The sequence below is a fragment of the Phyllobates terribilis genome, unplaced genomic scaffold (genome assembly GCF_046119375.1).
Source record: "Phyllobates terribilis strain yellow unplaced genomic scaffold, ASM4611937v1 Scaffold_61__1_contigs__length_8056638, whole genome shotgun sequence".
NCBI classification, from domain to species: Eukaryota; Metazoa; Chordata; class Amphibia; order Anura; family Dendrobatidae; genus Phyllobates; species Phyllobates terribilis.
The window spans coordinates 6,856,336-6,877,029 of record NW_027362821.1 but is presented as its reverse complement, the minus strand read 5'-3'; the positions used below and the strand labels follow the sequence as shown (position 1 = coordinate 6,877,029).

The window sequence follows — 20,694 nt, the reverse complement described above, 5'->3', positions numbered from 1 at the left end:
ACATTCTGAGCATGAAAAAGGCTTCTCCCCTGTGTGAGTTCTCTGATGTCTGATTAAACTTGATTTCTCTGTAAAACATTTTCCACTTTCTGAACAAGAAAATGGCTTCTCCTCTATGTGACTTCTCTGGTGATTAACAAGATGTGCTTTCTGGTTAAAAAATTTCCCACACTTGAAACAAAAAAAATCTATTCTCTGCTGTGTGAATGCTTTGATGTTTAAGAAAAGACTTTTCGAGGGAAAAACTATTTCCATATTCTGAACATGAAAATGGCTTCTTTGCTTTAGGAGCAATTTGTTTTTTAATGCTTATTTTGTGACTTTGATTTTCCTTAGTGGTCGGTAATGAATCAGAAGACAGGACCTGTTTCATAGGATCAGATGACAAGATCTTTGCTGTGAAGGGATGATGGTATATCTGGGTTAATGGCATTCACTTCAATTGTATCTTGTGTGATCTCAAGATCATCTGATTTAAAAATTGAAGATGTCAGCTGTCCCTCTGATCTCCTGGTACAGTCATCTGCCAAGAATAAAACCAATTATTATTTATGAATAACATATCCTTAAAATTTATATTGTTGAATATTTCTACTTAAAGTCTCCATAAAAATGTACATTATGTAAAAGTATCATTATTTACCAAGAAAACATCACAGAAAAAAATCAGCCTTACCAACACCAAATCAGATAACAAATGCATTAGCATTTTAGTGTTGGTTGGGTGTACTGGGGTGTCTGTCCATGTGGGGTGCACTTATATAGTGCTGGGCAGCCCTCCTGATCTAATAGTATGGGCATCATCACTATCCTAAGCCAGACACTGTGCATCACACCTACCTGTGTGACTGGCGTCCTATGCAAGCTTCTTCTGTGTGCATCTTTAATACTAGGCAACCACACCCTCCATGAATTTGGTAGGTCTGGGAGTGGTTTCTCCATCAGTATTTTGCCCCCACCTTTATCATGGGGGTCTGCGGCATCCTGCTAGTGCATTTGTTATATGATTTGGTGCTGGTAAGGCTGTATGTTTTTCTGTGATTTTTTTTAAATTTTGCCCTATGTTAGCCGTCATTATTCATCAAGACAATAACAGTTCACATTCTAATAGAAAACCCCATAAGATGAACCAGTGGATCGTGGTGTTCAACTGTTTGTTCATTCTGCCTCCCAAATATGGAATAAAAAGCCATCAAACAATGTTATGTAGGGGAAAATAATATCAATAAAAACTTCTACTCATCTCACAAAAAACAAGTCCCCACTCAGGTCCATCATCTGTCAATGGAAAATCAGAAGTTTCCACATTATTAGTGGCTCAAAGGCTTTTGAAAAACAACATGGCTTCCATAAACCAATTCAGCAATATCCACTCTCCCAAAGTCAGATCTCCCCCTCGCTTCTGAGCCTTGCAGTGTGCCCAAAACACATTTAGCATCCATGTATATGACATTACTATAGTGAGAAGAACCCACTAAATTTACGGTGTGTGTCTCCTGGAGCACAATCTGGACACTATGTGTTGGGTACTGAAATTATAAATTTGTAATTTTCACTCTCCAACATCCACTGCGTGCTAATTTCCGGAAAGTGCCTGTCGAATCAAAATAGTCACTACTCCTATAGATTATTTCACTGAGGGTTATAATGTCCAAAATGGATTCACTTTATGGGGATTTCTACTGCTCTGGTTTTCTGCAATTTGGTCACATTAGGGCTTCTGTAAATGGTGGGTCCCATCTCCTCTGGGATTTGCTCATGCGCAGTCTGCTTCTGTCACCAGGAGCCGCCTTACTCATCCTGCAGGCGGCGCTGGTGATGGAGGAGACATCAGAACCAGAAGCTCTGGGCGGCGCAGGCTCTGTCCAGCCACTAAGATTAGGGAGCCTGGGACCATTAGTACCATCCAGTCTGGCAGTATGGGTGTGTGTGCTGTCCAGCTGGAGTAATCTGCTCCCTGCTTCAGCCATTTGGAAAGCACCACACCCTACTAAAGCTGGAAGCAAATTGCAGGAAGCTGCCAGATACAGCCTTGTTCTCCTCTGGTTCAGTCCTCTGTTATCAGCTCCCGACTTGTGTATTTGTTTCTGTTGTGACCTCGGCCCGTGCACTGACTACTTTTGTGGGATTTTGTATTTTCTCTGACCTCCATGTTCTGACCCGGCTATCTGACTATTCTTCTTGCCATCTCACACCACAGAACATTAGGTTACACTGTGGCCCAAGCTTAGGGGGTCTCTGTCTAAGTCCAGATCCATGTAGAGGGATTAAAGGATGATGAGCAAGGCAAACCCTGGGATCTGGAAAATGGAGTAGATAGTGCCAAGCCTGTTTGTGGTGGCCATCTTTTGAGCTGCCAGGTGACAATGAACCGTGTCCCCAATACATTGTGTCTGCAAACTATTCCAGCAAGATCTGCATTCAAATAGCTAAATGGTGCTCCTGCCCTTCTTAACCGGCCATGTGCCCAGACAGTAGTGTACAACCGTATATGGGGTATTGTCAGATTCAAGAGAAGTTGGAATATTATTTGTAAGGTCCATTTGTTTCCTATTATCCTTTGTGAAGAATTCCAAAGTTATCACCATATAAAGTGACACATGTCAGATTTGAAAAATGGGCCCAGATAGGAACACAAAACTGGCTGCAGGAAGGGGTTAAATCAGAGTATTTTGGTCACTAACTAGTATAGTCAAAACTGTGAGTATAGACAATAACATCTACTGAAATGATCAAACTCAACAGTCTCCATCAGTAAGTAGTGAGTAACTAGTGGTGAAACCTCTCTGGGGTAATTGGAGTATGGGGCTCGGTGGCTCTTGGGAATCTAAACTATCATAAGGGCCAATATTTTCTATCAGAAGAGTTTCAAGAAGAAATATTAGACGTTCAAAGAGAACTTTTTATAATACTGCAGAGCTGAGACATCTTAAATTTAGCTTAAAGCTATATCATGTCACAAGTGTAATGTTTTTTTTTTGTTTAGTTTATCACAATCTGGTTTGAAGTTAGTCGGTTTTAAAAGAAATTGAAAAGTCAGGATAAAGGGAAACTCTGTTGTTATTGTACAGAAATTCACACTTGCCCTCACTGCACATTTAATGTTGTAGATCATAAATGTGAAGTTTGGCCAGAAAGACTGGACCTGGTCTTGTAGGGACCATATGAGCACATTCAGCAGCTCAGAAGGGAGAGAAGGCAGATTCATCCAATAAGATATCAGGGGTCTAGGAAGCCAACAGCATCATTGCCCTCCGCTTTCTCTTACAGATCCATCATAATATTTTTCTTCAAGTGATTTTCTGGCTTTGTGGTTTACAGATCTGGGCAGGTAACGTCTCCTAATCACAGTGAGTAGGTGGATCCTCCAGGTTGTAAGTTCTATGGAAAAGGGTTTCAATGCCCAAAATCATTTGAACAGTTTTGGGTGGAAGAGAATGTTGTGGTCTAGAGACAAAATGGTGATCACATGATTGTGATAAGGCCGGACTACACCACCGATAAAGCAGCCACAGCCGGTGACTGAGAAGAATATGTGACTTCTCAGCATTTAGTGGTTACTACTCACCTGGGTAGTTATATGTAGGAATCTTCTCTTTACCCCACTCATCACCCCTCACATATGTCTCTGTAGTATTAATATGGGTCAGATCTTCACCCTGAAACAAATATTGTAAAAGTCACAAACAGATGAGAAGTCACATCTATGATCAACTCTAATCCTGACATCTCCACCGTTGTCATTACACAAATAGAAAACACATAATACTGGTGGATAAAACTAGGTTGAACACAAGACCCTCACAGCCGTCTACACATCATAGGGGAGATCTCATGACACCTTCTCTCCATCTACCTGATGATCCTGAGGAACATTGGGATCTTCTTGTTTACAGTCATGTGGAAGAAAAGGATGGGGACATCTGTCTGGTGTTGTCCTCTTACTGGATAGATCTGGAAGAAACACATACAGGGACTGAATTTATTCTTTACATACAGATAATTATAGGCCGTGTGTATTTAGTCCTGTCTATTACCTGGTGATGTGAGGGGCTGGGGAACCTCCATCATGACGACCTTGTACAGATCTTTGTGTCCTTCTAAATACTCCCACTCCTCCATGGAGAAATAGACAGCGACATCCTGACACCTTATAGGAACCTGACACATACAATCATACCGTCATTCACCGATCCCTTCATAGTGTTACTGTATAATGTCCCAGCAGTGTCACCTCTCCAGTCAGCAGCTCAATCATTTTGTAGGTGAGTTCTAGGATCTTCTGGTCATTGATGTCATCATGTATGAAGGGGTGAGATGGAAGCCCTGTGATTGGGCTCAGGGGTCTTTCCCATCCCTCAGACACATGGACCTGACAGCGCTCACTAGTGGTCTTCTTCACTAATATGTAATCCTGGTTATGGAAAGACATATAAATAAATCTCACTCCAGACATTTCCAGAGTCCTCACCTCTCCAGTTCTGTCCATCTGTTATTCCCATAGATAAGAATGATGTAATGTGACGTCATCAGAATCTCTCACCTCTCCAGTAAGCCGGAAGAGGATCTCTAGGGTGAGGTGTAATATCCTCTCCGCCATCTTGTCTCTGTCCATATTCATCTTTGATGGGTCCATAAGGAAAAATTATCTTAAATAGAAAATCTTCACTGAGAGGATCTGATATTGTAGGGACCTGAATGAGAAGATGATGAGCCGATGTAACATCATAAAAATCCTGTGTAATAATACAATTACTGGAGATAAAAAGGGGAAACATATGAGGAGATATATTATTTTACAGTATTTAGTTTTCTGCTTTACATCTAGTAATAAAACCTATATATTTTAGGCCACAGACAACAAGCAGTTTCTTCCTTGGAGTCTGTAGCTGAATACGTTTCTCAAAGACTCATCTTCCATAAAGCTAAATTCTCGTCTCATTTACCGACACTGCAATCGGCATTAGCAATACTGCAGGAGATATTAATTACACATAATATGAGAAATAACTACTTCATGATGAGGATGACATCTTCATCTTCTACTACGGCTCTAGAAACATATTTAGCCAGATTTCTTCACTAACTACATCTCCTCTGGTCGTCTATATGAATGTTTCCCGTCTTCCCCGGACTGTAATCTTCTATCACGTTAGATCTCATGTCTGATTCACACACAGAAGTTTGAGGCTTTGATACATGGTAAGGTTTTTAATATTAAACAGAGTATGACTATCCCGAATGGGTTCATCTTGCCATGATGGGATAGCTTTCATGCTATTTTTGATCAAAAACAGTGTTGCTAAGAACCCTATTTTATTTAAATGCACTTTTGCTTTTTATTTATTTATTTACAGCAGGGTTTATGATCATTTTTCTTCTTATAGTTTTTTTCTGATTTATGGCCATAGTAAACATGCATTTATGTGCTGCATGGATACCAACTTAAACCAAGCTCAAATTCTGCGTTTTTTCACGCGCACCATAGTGGCCCTGTGGGCTGCTGCTATGGATGATACACCCCTAACTATCCAACTATCATATGGTAAAAATCTCATAGGTCCTGGATTTATTAGTATCTGCAACAAGAATGGGACTAAGTGAGTATTTATTAAAGGAAATCCACTCCACGGACTACCCCACGGCCAGCAAGCATCAGAATGTTCACTGAATAAAAAGCCATTTCTCAGCAAACAGACCTCTAATATGAAGCCTACAGGTATGTATAGATTCACGTTTCTATCACCTGTATACCAATATTAGAGGTCAGATAAGTCCCAGGGGGTGACCGATTCCCTTTCATCAGCCGTGGGGTAATCATAAAACCAGATATGTATCAAAGTATTGTAAGGTGGTTAATGGTTACGTAGTCGATGGGAGGTATGTGTCACAGAGATGGCTGGTCTCTGATGTAACCCGGAGTGCTTCTCTAGGGCAGATAAGCACCTGGGAGCCGGGTTACGGGTAGCTAGGAGAGAATGGGCGGGTCCAGCTACCCACATACCTCACCTCTGGGTGTGGTTAACAGCCTATAAAATGGAGGATGTTGTTTGGCACATGGTCTGTGTGTTTGGAGGGAGAAGGCCTCCTGTGTATGATTGTCTTCAGACCAAGCCAGGACACTGGACGCTACCCCAGCTTGTGTGCCACACAGGCCTGACTGAGCAGAGACCTGCTAAAGACATTTACTTTGTTTGCCTGATCTAAAGGCTATTTGCTTTTCTGTTTGGCTTCTGGGTTTATGAAGCAATAAACCCACATGAACTTTTAAAGGAACATGCCTCCTGTTTTCCTCCCGTCGCACCCAAGTGAGTAAAACCTCTACAATTGGCGTTAGACTTGCGGGCAGCGTTACAAGCAGAGATGTGTGACTGCTACAGCATGGACTGTATGTCCTGGGTGAAGTCTGTCGCAAGCTAGCAAGCATCACCAGACAAAATGGAGGACCTGCTGAAACACCTGGTCCAGTCACAGAAGCATCAACAGGAGACCAACAGGCTGTTGTTACAGCAGATCCAGCAGCACTAGCAGGAACAATGGCAGCAGATGCAGCTTCTGGCAACCACTATCCAGGGCAGGATGAGCGCTCCAACCCCAGGTCCGACTGATGACTCCCATGTCCGGAAGGTGATATGAAGGGGTTTGCATAAAATGACCCCGGGAGATGACGTCGAGGCCTTCCTGACGGTGTTTAGAAAGATCGCAGAGAGGGAGAAATTTCCGCAAGAGCAGAGGTACTGGTGCCATACTTGACGGGAGAGCCCCAGAAGTACACCTAGTAGGCGTACTATGATTTAGCTTTGCAGGACGCCCTATTTAGCTTTGCATAGTACGCCCAAAAGGCGTACTATGATTTAGCTTTGCAGGACGCCAAAGAGTATGGCAAGCTAAAGACTGAGATTGTTGTGCGTTTGGCGATAACAGTGACTATCAGGGCACAGCAGGTTCGTACCACCTCGCTCCCAAATGTTTGACCTGTTGCACCTGGTCCAGAAGTGGCTGCAGCCGGAGTCCTCAATGCCTGCGCAGATGGTAGAGTGGATGGTGATGGACCGGTTTGTGCACTCCCTGCCGAGGCCCATACAGCCTTGGGTTGCCCAGGGTGATCCCCAGAATGCGGATGAACTGGCAGACTGGTCGAGAGATACCAGGGGGTTGAAGGTTCCTTGGGAAGGCTGCCCTCTCCATACTGTGTGTCCCAACAGGGGGTGGAGGCCCAAAAGGTGGTGGGACTTCCAAGGCCCAAAGGGACGAGGGAGGTGGTGCCCAAGGTCCATACGGGTGATGTTGTTTGCTGGAGGTGCCACGGCCCAGGGCATATAGCCGCCTGTTGTCCCCTGACCCTTGAGCCGATGGACTGCAGTATAGGACATCGTTGTTCATATTATTCAGCCTGCAGTGTGAACTGTCCACCCAGTGAGGGGCCACAAGCATGTCCCGTGAAGGTGAACGGACGGGAGGTAACGGCACTACTAGACTCGGGGAGTCTGGTGACCCTTATGAGGGCCACCGTTCCTCTACAAATGATCCCTGGGAAAAAAGTCGTCGTTCGGTGCATTCATGGTGATGCTAAGGACAACCCATGGCCAGAGTGGACCTTGAAATGCCCACGGTACTGAGTCCCACAAAGTCGGCATCATTCTGGACTTGTTGCACCCTATTATTATAGGCTGGGACTTTTGTTTGTTTTGGGATCTGTTGGGGAAGGGTTCTGGGTTCGCTGGCTCAGATAAGAAAACAGTTAACCCTAATGAGGTATCACCACACCCAGAGTCAGACAGGTTTCCCTTTTGTGTCCTTGTGGGGGATGAGGAGGTAGTGCCCCCTGTGTCTGCCATTCCGGAGTTAGGGGTGACCAGCGAGAATTTTGGGTCTGCCCAACATAGGGACCTAACTCTGAAGGAAGCCTTTACTAATGTCACTGTTATAAATGGGGTTGCACAGGAGCCGAGGCTAACACAAGGTTTCCCAATTTTATTATGAGTGGGGAGTTGTTGTACTGGGTCAAGAAAGTGAGGGAGGAGTGTGTGGAGCAGTTAATAGTGCCAGGCCCCTTTACAAGGAAGGTGTTGGACATGGCCCATTCACATGTCCTGGGGGGACATCTGGGAGTGGAAAAAACACAGGAACAGATCATGCAAAGGTTCTATTGGCCTGGTTGTCACGGTGTCACACTGTCACAGAATACTGGAGGTAGGGGGCCTAAGCTGACCCTAAGCTGGGGCCCTGACTAATCCCTCAACCTGGAGGTACTGTTAAAGGTACAGAGGTCCAGGCCGCCAGCGTAACCCCTACCTCCTGAGGATCCCTGCACCTCAGTAATCTAGTCCTGAGAAGGACCCCGATCACAACAATTGGGAACCAGAAATAATATGCCCACACACAGTATTTAGACGAACGAGACAGTACAAGGGAAAAACCAAAACCACCTTGCATACAACTTCTACACAACTACAACAGAGGGAACACCAACGGGAAAGGAGATAAATGATAAAGCGAGGAAAGGGAAAAAACACTTCCAAATACACTTATCTCAGCAACTCCAAACACCACGATCCGCTCTGTAAGTCTGAATGAAAAGCTTTCACCGACACCTCCCAAACAGACCTGCAGGAATATGAAGGAGTCTCACTAAAGAAGCATTGATTGCAGCTGGGCGAGGCTGGACCTCAGCTAGCCCAGAGAGAGAGAGAATTAACTCCTTCACTGCCGAAAAAACACAAAGCACCAACAAGTCAGCTGCGAGAAGTCAGGCTGTGTACTCGTGACGATCTTCGTGGCAACACACCCGTGACAGTACCCCCCCTTCTACGAGGGGCCTCCGGACCCTCAGGGCCAGGTTTATTCGGGTGAGTCGTGTGGAAGGCCCGAACTAATCGGTCTGCGTTAATATCCGACGCAGGAACCCACATCCTCTCCTCAGGACCATACCCCTTCCAATGAACCAAGTACTGAAGGGACCGGCGATTAAAGCGTGAATCAATGACCCTCGATACCTGGAACTCCAAGTTACCATTGACAACCACAGGAGGGGGAGGTAAAGGTGACGGTACCACCGGCGCCACATACCTCTTAAGCAATGATCTGTGAAACACGTTGTGAATTTTAAACGTAGGGGGGAGGTCAAGACGGAATGCCACCGGATTAATAACAGAACTGATTCTGTACGGCCCGATGAACCTGGGACCCAGTTTCCAGGAGGGAACCTTAAGTTTAATATTCCTGGTAGACAACCATACCTGATCGTTCACACTTAGGTCCGGACCAGACACTCTCCTCCTATCAGCCATACGTTTGTATCGGTTCCCCATAGTATTCAGATTCTTCAGCACCCCTCTCCATACTGAAGCGAGAGATGAGGAAAATCGTTCCTCCTCCGGAACCCCCGAAGAGCCCCCCCTACTGAAAGTACAAAACTGGGGGTGAAAACCATATGCCCCAAAAAACGGGGACTTACCAGTGGACTCGCTCCGCCTATTATTGAGAGCAAACTCTGCCAGAGGTAGGAAAGAAGCCCAGTCCTCCTGGTTCTCTGACACAAAACACCGAAGATATGTCTCCAAGCTCTGGTTCATACGTTCCGTCTGACCATTGGTCTGAGGATGAAAAGCCGACGAGAATGACAAATGCATCCCCCGCCGTGCACAAAACGCCTTCCAGAACTTGGACACAAACTGAGACCCCCGATCAGACACCACCTCGGAGGGTACCCCGTGAAGCCTCACAATCTCCCCAATGAACACCTGCGCAAGAGTTTTAGCATTAGGGAGAGCCGGAAGAGCGATAAAATGTGCCATCTTGCTGAACCTGTCCACTACAACGAGTATGACCGTTTTACCCGAAGACGGAGGGAGGTCCGTAATAAAGTCCATAGACAGATGAGTCCAAGGACGCTCCGGGATCTTCAAAGGTAAAAGGGCCCCAGACGGACGGGTATGTGAGGTCTTAGAGCGCGCACAAACCCCACAGGACGCGACAAAAGTTACCACCTCTTTATGTAAGTTAGGCCACCAAAACCGACGCGAGAGGAGATCCACAGTTGCTTTACTCCCCGGGTGTCCTGCAAAAACTGAGTTATGGTGTGCCTCGATCACCTTTTGTCGCAACTGATCTGGAACGAACAGTCTCCCCGGAGGTCCAACAGGGGCGTCCCCCTGAGCCTCCAATATCTCCTCCTCCAGCTCAGAGCATACTGCCGAAACCACCACCCCCTCCTGAAGAATAGGAATCGGGTCGTCCGTATTCCCGGCCCCAGGGAAACTACGAGATAAGGCATCCGCCTTTACATTTTTAGACCCAGGACGATATGTAACGACGAAATTAAACCTGGTAAAAAACAATGACCACCTAGCTTGTCTGGGATTCAGACGTTTAGCGGACTCCAGATATAGCAGGTTCTTGTGATCGGTGATGACGGTGACCGGATGAACTGCCCCCTCCAAAAAATGGCGCCACTCCTCAAAAGCTAACTTAATGGCCAAGAGTTCCCTATTGCCGACATCGTAATTCCTCTCAGCGGACGACAATTTTTTAGAGAAAAAGGCGCACGGATGCCACTTACCAGGGGACGAACCCTGTGACAATACTGCTCCCACCCCTACCTCGGAAGCGTCTACCTCTACAAAGAATGGCTGAGACGCATCAGGTTGAATGAGTATGGGTGCCGAGGCAAAACATTTTTTCAAGGAGGAGAATGCTTGACAAGCCTTGTCAGACCACCTAGAAAAATCCGTCCCCTTTTTAGTCATGTCTGTGAGAGGCTTAACCATGGACGAGAAATTACGAATGAACTTCCGGTAATAATTAGCAAACCCCAGGAAACGTTGTAGTGCCTTAAGATTCTCCGGCCGATCCCACTCAAGAACTGCCCGCACTTTCCCAGGGTCCATACGAAAACCGGACGCTGAAACCAGGAAGCCTAAAAACTGGAGTTCCTGTACGGCGAACACACACTTTTCCCACTTGGCATACAGTTTATTATCCCGCAAGATCTGTAACACCTGTCTAACGTGCTCCTGATGAGACACCAGATCCGGCGAGTAAATTAAGATATCATCCAGATATATGACAACAAACTGTCCCACCAGGTGGCGAAAAATATCATTAACAAAGTGTTGAAACACCGCCGGGGCATTAGTCAGACCGAATGGCATGACAAGGTTCTCATAATGCCCCTCCGGAGTGTTAAAAGCCGTCTTCCACTCATCCCCCTCCTTCATCCTAATCAGATTGTACGCCCCCCTGAGATCCAACTTAGAGAACCATTTGGCGCCCACGATCTGATTAAAGAGATCGGGAATAAGTGGGAGCGGATACGGATCTCGGACCGTAATCCGATTAAGTTCACGGAAATCCAGGCAAGGGCGTAGGCCTCCATCTTTCTTCTTAACAAAGAAGAACCCCGCGGCCACCGGTGAAGATGAAGGTCTAATATGCCCCTTAGCCAGACTTTCAGAAATATAATCCTTCATGGCCTGCCTCTCAGGACCAGAAAGGTTATACAACCTAGCTTTAGGTAACTTGGCCTCAGGGAGCAGTTTTACAGAACAGTCATACTCGCGATGAGGAGGTAGTTCCTGACACCCATTCTCCGAGAATACATCCTCAAAGTCCGCCAGAAATGGAGGTAAGACCCAAGGAGTAACCGCACCGATGACCGTGTTCATGCAGTTTTTATTACAGAATTTACTCCATTGGCTTATCTCTCTGGTTTGCCAATTAATAACCGGGTTATGCTTAGCTAACCAAGGAAGGCCCAACACTATAGGAGTGGGAAGACCCTCCAACACGTAGCAAGACAACAGTTCTTTATGTATTGCCCCCACTTGAAGTTTTACGCCATGCACAGCTTGCAAAAAACTTCCCTGACCGAGAGGCCTGGCATCGATCGAGAATATGGGGATGGGTTTAGCCAACTCACTCAATCGCATACCTTGAACCCGGGCAAACCGAGCATCAACCAGATTAGCCCCGGCCCCACTATCCAGAAGAACAGATATCCTCTCAGTTCTCGCACCCACCACCACCTCCGCCGGTACGAGAAACTGAGACGAACCTAGGGACGAAATACCTACTCCCAGATTGCCGTCCACCACACAACCTGGGATCAACAGTTTTTTCGACGACTCTTTACTCTGCAAGGGACGGGATGGACACCCCCCAATAAAATGTCCCTTTTTCCCGCAGAGGAAACACCTTCCTGTCTTATGGCGCTCCACCGGTCCCCTTCCCCGAAATGATGTCCCTCCTAATTGCATAGGCTCCTCCGGACTGACCAGGGGAACCACCATATGAGGGGACCTTGTAGGAGGTGGAGACATTACAGGGGGTAGAGTTATCCCGCACCTCTCCCGAAGCCGTCTGTCAACGCGAATGGCAAGGGCCATAGCGGCTTCCAGTGACGCGGGAGAGTCATACTGTGCCAACACATCCTGTAATTTGTCGGATAAACCATGACAAAACTGGCTCCTAAGAGCCGGGTCATTCCACTGGGTGTCCGTGGCCCACCTACGGAACTCCGAACAGAATTCCTCCGCCGGACGATCTCCCTGCTGAATCCTACGTAACTTAGACTCAGCAAGGGAGATCCGATCTGGGTCATCATATACGAGTCCCAGAGCAGCGAAAAACCTATCCACTGACTGGAGAACCGGGGAGCTTGGGGGAAGAGAGAACGCCCAAGATTGTGGGTCCCCTTGTAGGAGCGAGATGACAATTCCCACCCTTTGTTCTTCGCTGCCCGATAACCGAGGCCGCAGCCGAAAGTACAATTTGCATGCCTCCCGGAAAACAAAAAACTTGTCCCGCCCCCCAGTGAACCTGTCAGGGAGAGCTACTTTAGGCTCTGGTCCGGCTTGCTCCAGAGGATGCAAAACCTTGGACCTAACGTCCGCCAGCCCCATGGACAAACTCTGCAACTGCCGAGCTAGACCGGCTACTGGATCCATGGTAGCTGGAGAAAAACTAAGTTGGTCGGTGAAAATGTCACACTGTCACAGAATACTGGAGGTAGGGGGCCTAAGCTGACCCTAAGCTGGGGCCCTGACTAATCCCTCAACCTGGAGGTACTGTTAAAGGTACAGAGGTCCAGGCCGCCAGCGTAACCCCTACCTCCTGAGGATCCCTGCACCTCAGTAATCTAGTCCTGAGAAGGACCCCGATCACAACAATTGGGAACCAGAAATAATATGCCCACACACAGTATTTAGACGAACGAGACAGTACAAGGGAAAAACCAAAACCACCTTGCATACAACTTCTACACAACTACAACAGAGGGAACACCAACGGGAAAGGAGATAAATGATAAAGCGAGGAAAGGGAAAAAACACTTCCAAATACACTTATCTCAGCAACTCCAAACACCACGATCCGCTCTGTAAGTCTGAATGAAAAGCTTTCACCGACACCTCCCAAACAGACCTGCAGGAATATGAAGGAGTCTCACTAAAGAAGCATTGATTGCAGCTGGGCGAGGCTGGACCTCAGCTAGCCCAGAGAGAGAGAGAATTAACTCCTTCACTGCCGAAAAAACACAAAGCACCAACAAGTCAGCTGCGAGAAGTCAGGCTGTGTACTCGTGACGATCTTCGTGGCAACACACCCGTGACACACGGGGAAATATTTAAGTATTGCAGGTCTTGCCCTACATGCTAGTTAACCACCCCCACCTCTCACTTTCGAAGTCCCCTTGTGCCATTGCCCATTATTGAAGTGCCGTTCGAAAGAATTGCTATGGACTTGGTCGGTCTCCTGGTTGAATCAGCTCGTGGGCATCAATATATATTGGTTATCCTGGACTATGCCACACGCTATCCTGAAGCTTTCCACTGAGAAACTCCTCCGCAAAATGTATAGCCTGTGAGTTGGTCCACGTTTTTTCCCCGAACAGGCTTACCAAAGGGAGATACTCACCGATCAGGGAATTCCCTCTATGAGTAAAGTGATGAGGGAGTTATGCAAAGCCCTTCAAATCTCCCAACTGAGGACTTCAGTATACCATCCTCAGACAGATGGCCTAGTCGAAAGGTTTAACAAGAATCTGAAGAGTATGCTGAGGAAGGCCATAGAGAGGGATGGTAGAGACTGGGATTGTCTCCTACCATATCTGTTGTTCTCTAACCGAGAGGTTTCACAGGCCTCTACGGGGTTCTCGCCATTCGAACTCCTGTATGGCTGACATTTGCGGAGTCTCCTGGATGTCACAAAGGAAACCTTGGAAGCCAAGGTCACCTCCCACAAGAGCGTCATCGAGAACGTTGCTCTGATGCAGGAGAGGATTGCGAAGGTGATGCCCATTGTAAAAGAACATCTCCTCCAGGCACAAGAAGCTCATGCCAGAGTCTACAACCAGTTAGCCAGAGTGAGGCAATTCAATCCGGGAGACCGAGTCCTCGTGCTAATTCCTACGATGGAAAGTAAGTTCTTGGCCAAGTGGCAAGGGCCGTATGAGGTGGTGGTAAAAGTGGGTGAAGTGAACTACAAGGTTCATCAACCGGGACGACGTAAGGTGCACCAGATATCAAGCTGTGGCAAGACAGAGAGGCTGTGGAAGCTCCATGCTTGCTGGGCAAGCCAGAAGGTGATGTTGGAAGAGTCGCAATAGTGGAAACGCTAACAAAGGCCCAGAAACAGCAGTGTTGGGAGTTGATGCAGAAGAAACGGGATCTGTTCTCGCAATTGCCGGGATGCACAAGTATCATAGAACACGAGGTTCTGACGGAGGTTCATGTGCGGGTAAACTTGAAGCCCTATCAAATACCTGAGGCCCAAAGAGAGTTGATCTCCAAAGAGGTAGCTTGTATGCTGAAGCTCGGTGTCATTGAAGAATCCAAAGGCGGTTGGTCGAGCCCGATCGTCTTGGTCCAAAATCCCGATGGTGAGTGGAGATTCTGAAACGACTATCGGAAGTTGATTGAGGTCTTCAAATTTGACACATATCCCATGCCATGCGTCGATCAGCTGATCAATAGGCTTGGGCCAGCAAGGCACATAACCACCTTGGATCTGACGAAGGGATATTGGCAGATCCCCATGGCACAGGTAGACAAAGAAAATTGCATTTTCTACACTTGACGAATGCTTCCAGTATGTCCGGATGCTGTTTGGACTGCAGGGGGCCCCTGCAACCTTCCAGAGAGCCATGGATCGCATCCTTGCATGCCATTAGAAATATGGCGCAACATACCTGGACAATATTATTATCTTCAGTCCAGACTGGTAGAGTCATCTGGAAAAAATCCAGGCTGTGTTTGATGCTCTGAGGAAGGTGGGGTTTTCAATAAACCAGAAGAAATGTAGCATGGGGAAAGAAGAAGCCAAGTACCTAGGATATGTAGTGGGTAGAGGCGAGAAAAAAAAAACAAATTACTAAAGTAGAAGCAATCCAAAATTGGCATAGACAGCTGTCGAAAAAGCAAGTCAGAGCCTTCCTGGGAATCGTGGGATACTACAGGAAATTCATCACAAACTTCACCATGATGGCCGCACCCCTGACTGACCTCCTTAAAGGGACAAAATCAGCCATGGCCAAGTGGACGGCAGAGGCGGAGACGGCCTTTCAAGAGATGAAACTGGCTCTGTGTAATCAACCGGTCCTGGTTGCCACGGACTTCAAGAAAGAGTTTATACTCCAGAAAGATGCCTCAGATGTCGGTTTAGGAGCAGTCCTTTCCCAGGAGATAAACGGGGAGGAGCACCTTGTCCTCTACCTGAGTAGAAAGCTGTCATCCTGTGAGAAAAATTATTAGGTCATAGAGAAGGAATGCTGTGGGCTATAAAGTGGGCGGTGGACACTTTACGGTACTATCTGTTAGGTTGAAAATTTAGATAGTATCCGACTATGCCCCACTGGAATGGATGAGGGGTCACCCTCTTGTTTTTAGCCCTACAGGACTTCTACTTCCATGTAGAACATAGAGCATGGAAGCTACATGGTAATGTCCATGCCCTCTCGAGAATCCCCTGTCTGGTAGTAGAAGGTGCCAAGTCCCACAACTTTAGGCAGAGGGGGGAGATATGTAAGGTGGCTATTGGTCACGTAGTCGATGGGAGGTATGTGTCACAGAGATGGCTGGTCTATGTGATGTAACCCGGAGTGTTTCTCTAGGGCACATAAGCACTAAGAGGATTGTTTGGTGCACCTGGGAGCCGGGTTACGGGTAGCTGGGAGAGAATGGGCGGGTCCAGCAACCCACTTACCTCACCTCTGGGTGTGGTTAAAATGAAGGCTGTTGTTTGGCACATGGTCTATGTGTTTGGAGGTAGATGGCCTCCTGTGTATGTTTGTTTCAGACCAAGCCAGGACACTGGACACTACCCCAGCTTGTGTGCCACACAAGCCTGGCTGAGCAGAAACATGCTAAGGACATTTACTTTGTTTGTCTGATCTAAAGGCTATTTTCTTTTCTGTTTGGCTTCTGGGTTTATGAAGCAATAAACCCACATGAACTTTTAAAGGAACATGCCTCCTGTTTTCCTCCCGTTGTGCCCAAGTGAGTAAAACCCCTTCAATATGTATAAAGAAAAGGGTATGGTACTCAGAGAATGTTTCAATAATCCGCCACAATGCGTTTCCCCAACAGGTTCATTAGGAGGCTTGATACAGGGATGATAATTCATGATGTTAAGCATGGTGTGCCTAATAGTCAGGTGTCCATGTTTAAATATCCCACTTCATCCAAAACCCCAGACTAGGAGGCCCATTCCAATTCCTAGAGGTGAATTGTCACAGGATATACTGTACCGCGCCTACGCTACTTCTCATGAGCTAGAGGTTCAATAATGTCCATCCCCTAGTGTGCATGTCCGGAAGTGACGTGCTTTACACTGAAACGCCAGATAAACTGATTGCCTCCGCGCCACTCAAACCTGTGACTGCGCATGCCCGTAGTTATCATTCCACGACGGAGCACATCCAAGATCATTGTCCACAAATGCACATGCCCAGATGTCTGCGTTCCACACCTGAGCATATGGTATTGGATTGCATTCCAACAGAAAAATCCTCTTTCTGAGATCAGTATCATGGGAGACTAAAAACAAGTATTGCACATCCTCCCATCATGCAATAGGCACGTAGATCTACTTTATCACTACAAAAAATATGAGATGGTGGCCCACAGAATATTCCTAAATGGTCATATTTGAGCCCTATTGCATAATTAGAGATACACAAGGATCACCACACTTGTTAGTTACTAAATAGTATAAGTGGGATATAACTGATAAGAAATAATTCTGATATAGAAGCTCAGATCTCTTGATGAAGTAAAACAATGTGAACCTCATTCACAGGGAACTGAGTAGCAATGGGGAGAGAATAAAATCCAAAAATGTAATCCAGAATGGGGCAGTATGCATACAAAACAACCATAGGAAATTTGCTCATTCAGTCCCGTAGGGGCTCGCTTTCCTTTTTGAGGATACATCTATTGAGATCACCCCCTCTCACATTGGGTTTAACCACCTCAATGATGCAAAATGAGATGTCACTTGTTTCACCTCAATGTGCACTGTTCATGTGTCTTACTAATGGGGTGTCCCGACCATGGGGTATTTCGCCCAAATGCCACCCCACACTCCTCCTAGACTGCCTCTTGGTCGTGCATACATAATCTAGGAGGCAGGTGCATGTGGCCACATATACAAGTCGTGAGGCTTTACAGTTGGAATAATCCCTCTGGAAAAAGGTTTCACCTGTAGAGGAACGCGAGAAAGATTTACATGGTCTCATCCAATTACATGTACAACTTTCTCCACAACTAAAGAAACCACAGATTCTTCTATCCAGCCATGTCCGCTTCGGTGCAGGTTTTTATAGAAACTATGCACTAAACAGTCCCTAATTGACCAACCCTTTCTGAAAGTTATTGTGGGAATAGATCCCACAGCACCCTCAGGTCCTGCTCAGCCACAAGTACATCCTAGTGTTTTCTGAAGATATTAAAGCTAAGGTCACTCTGATTGTCACAAGTTCCTATTACTTATGTCATCCCATATTTTTCTTGCTCTCTTGGTTAGGTATTGAGGAGTGTCTCTCTCCTGTTTTTCTGCAAACAATCGTGCGGAATCCAAAATGTACTGTGGGTACCTTTTTCCTTGAATCTGGTGTTTATGTCTATCGCCTCTTTATTAATATCTGTGACACTAGAGCAGTTTCTTCTCAACTGTAAAAATTGGCCCTTGGATAATGCTTGTTTTTTTTTTTTTTTTTTAGGAGGCTGGGGTGGTTGCTATCCCACTTTAATACTTTATGGTAGATGAGTGTCCCTAGGGTCCCATCCAGGGCAGTGGAGTCGGAGTCGTGGAGTCGGTGCCCATATTGATGGAGTCGGTATAAAATGGACCGACTCCGACTCCTAAAATAAATAAATTGGGTACAGTAGTTCAATGTAGTTTGTGAGGAATATTTTTTCATAAGAATTTGGGAAAGTTATGAAATGTCCTATAAATGTCTGTCCTAGTCCTGATCTAAGGGTCTAGGCTTTTAGCTGAGCAAAATGTGCCCCACCGTAAATTTATCACTTAAAATGAGCCATGTATGAGGGAGTCGATGTCATGGAAATTGAGGCGTAGGAGTCGAAGGTTTCGCTTACCGACTCCATAGCCCTGGCTCCCATCCCGTTCTTTCTTGATTGGTACATCCAGGAAAGGCAACTGGTAATACTTAAACTCTGATGTAAATCTAAGGCCTACTCTATGGATATTGAGTTCCCTGACAAATTCAAGAAATTGTTCACTCGTCCTTGACCAGATGATAAAAATGTTGTCAATATATCTATCCCATGCCCCAATATATGGATGCCACCACTTATTATCATCCCTGAATATTGTGGTTTCCTTCCACCAGCCCAGGAATAGGTTAGCAGATGAGGGGGTACAGGGGCTCCCCATCGCAGTACCCCTGAGCTTGGGTAAGTACTTCCTGTCAAAAAGAAAGATGTTATGAGTAAGAGTGAATTTTAGAAGATCCTCCATGAAGTCATTATGTCTGCTACACTCTATTGATCTTGATTTCAATAAACGTCTTACTCCTCTGATACCATCCTCATGCGATATATTACTGTACAAAGCCTCGATATCTAGTAAGGCCTGCTCCCCTACATGCCTGTATACATGCTCGAGGGTATACATGTAGGGGAGCAGGCAGAGGGAAAACCATTGCCGGAGGGAGTATTCAAACTGTAAAACCTCAGGACTGTGTGTGGGGGGATGGTGGTACTGTAGGAACATTACTCTGTGTGGGGGGCATCATACATATTGCAAAAGGAGCATAATGGGGGCATTACACTGTGTGGGGGCATCATACATACTGCATAAGGGGCATAATGGGGGCATTACACTGTGTGGGGGCATCATACATACTGCATAAGGGGCATAATGGGGGCATTACACTGTGTGGTGCATCATATATCATGCGTAAGGGGCATAATGGGGGCATTACACTGTGTGGGGGCATCATACATACTGCATAAGGGGCATAATGGGGGCATTACACTGTGTGGGGGCATCATACATACTACATAAGGGGCATAATGGGGGCATTACACTGTGTGGGGGCATCATACATACTGCATAAGGGGCATAATGGGGGCATTACACTGTGTGGGGCATCATACATACTGCATAAGGGGCATAATGGGGGCATTACACTGTGTGGCATCATACATCCTGCATAAGGGGCATAATGGGGGCATTACACTGTGTGGGGGCATCATACATCCTACATAAGGGGCATAATGGGGACATTACACTGTGTGGGGGCATCATACATACTGCATAAGGGGCATAATGGGGGCATTACACTGTGTGGGGGCATCATACACACTACATAAGGGGCATAATGGGGGCATTACACTGTGTGGGGGCATCATACATACTGCATAAGGGGCATAATGGGGGCATTACACTGTGTGGGGGCATCATACATCCTGCATAAGGGGTATAATGGGGGCATTACACTGTGTGGGGGCATTATACATCCTGCATAAGGGGTATAATGGGGGCATTACACTGTGTGGGGGCATCATACATCCTGCATAAGGGGTATAATGGGGGCATTACACTGTGGGGCCAGTAAAGGGGTCCTGTACTATGAGAACAATACGTCTCCTCCCTTCCTGTCTCTATAGTTGGGTCGTATGTATCTATTACAGGAAACAGAACAAAAACCTTATGATTCTTATAAAGGGGCAACACAAGACCCCAAAAGAGTCTCGGTGCTGAAGGGGTTAATGCCCCCTGCGCCCAGTAATGGGGTCTCCACATACCTCCACCTGCAGAGCCGCCACCACATATATGGCTGCTCTGTGCGCACAGGAGCTGTGATGAGGTCACAGGAGGGGAGGAGTCAGGGGTCACATGATCAGGGGCCTCAGTGGATGCAGGACTCTGCTGTGCTGGTTGTCATGGTGCTGGATGAGCTGAAGTTTATGTGTGGGGTCAGGAGGGGTTTACAGTGTGGATGTAGCAGAGCCGCGTGTGTACGAGGTGTACGGAGCGGAGCCGCGTGTGTACGAGGTGTACGGAGCAGAGCCGCGTGTGTACGAGGTGTACGGAGCAGAGCCGCGTGTGTACGAGGTGTACGGAGCAGAGCCGCGTGTGTACGAGGTGTACGGAGCGGAGCCGCGTGTGTACGAGGTGTACGGAGTGGAGCCGCGTGTGTACGAGGTGTACGGAGCGGAGCCGCGTGTG

At 46.7% G+C, this 20,694-nt stretch overlaps 1 protein-coding gene across 1 annotated transcript; it reads right to left on the bottom strand.

Moving 5' to 3' along the window:
- Positions 1-252: 252 nt before the first annotated feature.
- On the bottom strand, positions 253-20,352 carry LOC141192446 (uncharacterized). The gene is made up of 7 exons (XM_073661978.1): positions 20,271-20,352; positions 4,544-4,694; positions 4,235-4,414; positions 4,038-4,161; positions 3,857-3,954; positions 3,569-3,659; positions 253-523 (listed from the first exon to the last, which is right to left on the bottom strand). Exons 2-7 carry the CDS (start codon positions 4,634-4,636, stop codon positions 378-380), a joined length of 732 nt encoding a protein of 243 aa, XP_073518079.1. The 5' UTR covers positions 4,637-4,694; positions 20,271-20,352; the 3' UTR covers positions 253-377.
- Positions 20,353-20,694: the final 342 nt, after the last annotated feature.

Coding starts and splice junctions, on each gene's coding strand:
- LOC141192446 (XM_073661978.1), bottom strand. CDS start 4,636: ATGGACCCATCAAAGATGAATATGGACAGAGACAAGATGGCGGAGAGG. Junction 4,415..4,543: donor TCTTCCGGCTTACTGGAGAG/GTGAGAGATTCT, acceptor TTCCATAACCAG/GATTACATATTAGTGAAGAA. Junction 3,955..4,037: donor CCAGCCCCTCACATCACCAG/GTAATAGACAGG, acceptor TGTTTCTTCCAG/ATCTATCCAGTAAGAGGACA.